We start from the raw sequence: 1,387 nt of genomic DNA, 5'->3' as shown, positions 1-1,387 counted from the left end.
TCTCTTTATTCCAGCAGGGGACTATCAAGAGCATGAAAAGGGTGAAGCATTTCTTCCGCAATTGCCAGATCAAGTTAATAACGAAGACTTGAAAAAAAATGCCAGGAATCCAAGCAGATCCAACAGAATAAAAGGTGCCTGTTGGGTTGAGAAGATAGAGGGAAAACTGCGTAATGTACATTTTCCAAAACACAATATAATGAAAACAAGTAAATCTATTGGGTACAGAAATTACATCAATTATAGATCACAGCTTCTTGTGAACCAACAAAAACAAAGAGGAGAGAAACCTTTTGAATGTTCAGAGTGCAGAAAGGGATTCAGTAAGAGTAGCGATCTTCAATGGCATCAAAGAACCCACACAGGGGAGAAACCTTTTGAACGTTCAGCATGTGGAAAAAGATTCAGTCAGAGTGTCGGTCTTCAGTATCATCAAAGAACCCACAGAGAGGAGAAACCTTTTGAGTGCTCAGAGTGTGGAAAGAAATTCAGTCACAATGGGAATCTTCACCAGCATGAAAGAACCCATGCAGGGGAGAAACCTTTTGAGTGCTCAGAATGTGGAAAGCGATTCAGTCGTAGCGGTGCACTTCAATGGCATCATAAAACCCACACAGGGGAGAAACCTTTTGAATGCTCCGAGTGTGGAAAGACATTTGTTCGGAGTGACCACCTTCAACAGCACCAGAGAACCCACACAGGGGAGAAACCTTTTGAATGCTCAGCATGTGGAAAGAGATTCAGTCACAGTGGCAATCTTTACCAGCATGAAAGAGCCCACACAGGAGATGAATCTTGTCAATGCTCAGAGTGTGGAAAGAGATTCAGTAAGAGTAGCGATCTTCAACGGCATCAAAGAATCCATACAGGGGAGAAACCTTTTCAGTGCTCAGAGTGTGGAAAGAGGTTCAGTGACAGGAGCAATCTCCAGCAGCATCAGAGAACCCACACAGGGGAGAAACCTTTCGAATGCTTAGAGTGCGGAAAGAGGTTCAGTGGGAGAGGTACTCTTCAACGACATCAAAGAACCCACACAGGGGAGAAACTTTTTGGATGCTCAGAGTGTGGCAAGAGATTCAGCTGGAGTGGCACTCTTCAACACCATCAGAGAACCCACACAGGGGATCAGCCTTTTCAATGCTCAGAGTGTGGAAAGAAATTCAATAAGAGTAGCGATCTTCAGCGACATCAAAGAACCCACACCGGGGAGAAACCTTTTCAGTGCTCAGAGTGTGGAAAGAGGTTCAGTGACAGGAGCAATCTCCAGCAGCATCAGAGAACCCACACAGGGGAGAGACCTTTCGAATGCTCAGAGTGTGGAAAGAGATTCAGTCGGAGTAGCGGTCTTCAGAAGCATCAAAGAACACACAGGGGAGAACCGTTGTGA

At 45.1% G+C, this 1,387-nt stretch overlaps 1 protein-coding gene across 1 annotated transcript in view; it reads left to right on the top strand.

Moving 5' to 3' along the window:
• The window catches only part of LOC132571604 (zinc finger protein 260-like), an 18,072-nt gene extending 16,685 nt beyond the window's left edge, over positions 1-1,387 (top strand). The window contains exon 3 of the mRNA XM_060238401.1: positions 280-1,387. Coding sequence (XP_060094384.1) covers positions 280-1,387 — 1,108 coding nt within the window. The remainder of the gene's footprint in view (positions 1-279) is intronic.

The sequence above is a fragment of the Heteronotia binoei genome, chromosome 5, assembly GCF_032191835.1.
Source record: "Heteronotia binoei isolate CCM8104 ecotype False Entrance Well chromosome 5, APGP_CSIRO_Hbin_v1, whole genome shotgun sequence".
NCBI classification, from domain to species: Eukaryota; Metazoa; Chordata; class Lepidosauria; order Squamata; family Gekkonidae; genus Heteronotia; species Heteronotia binoei.
Note: the sequence above shows the minus strand (reverse complement) of the source record. Positions and strands in the feature narration are given on the sequence as shown.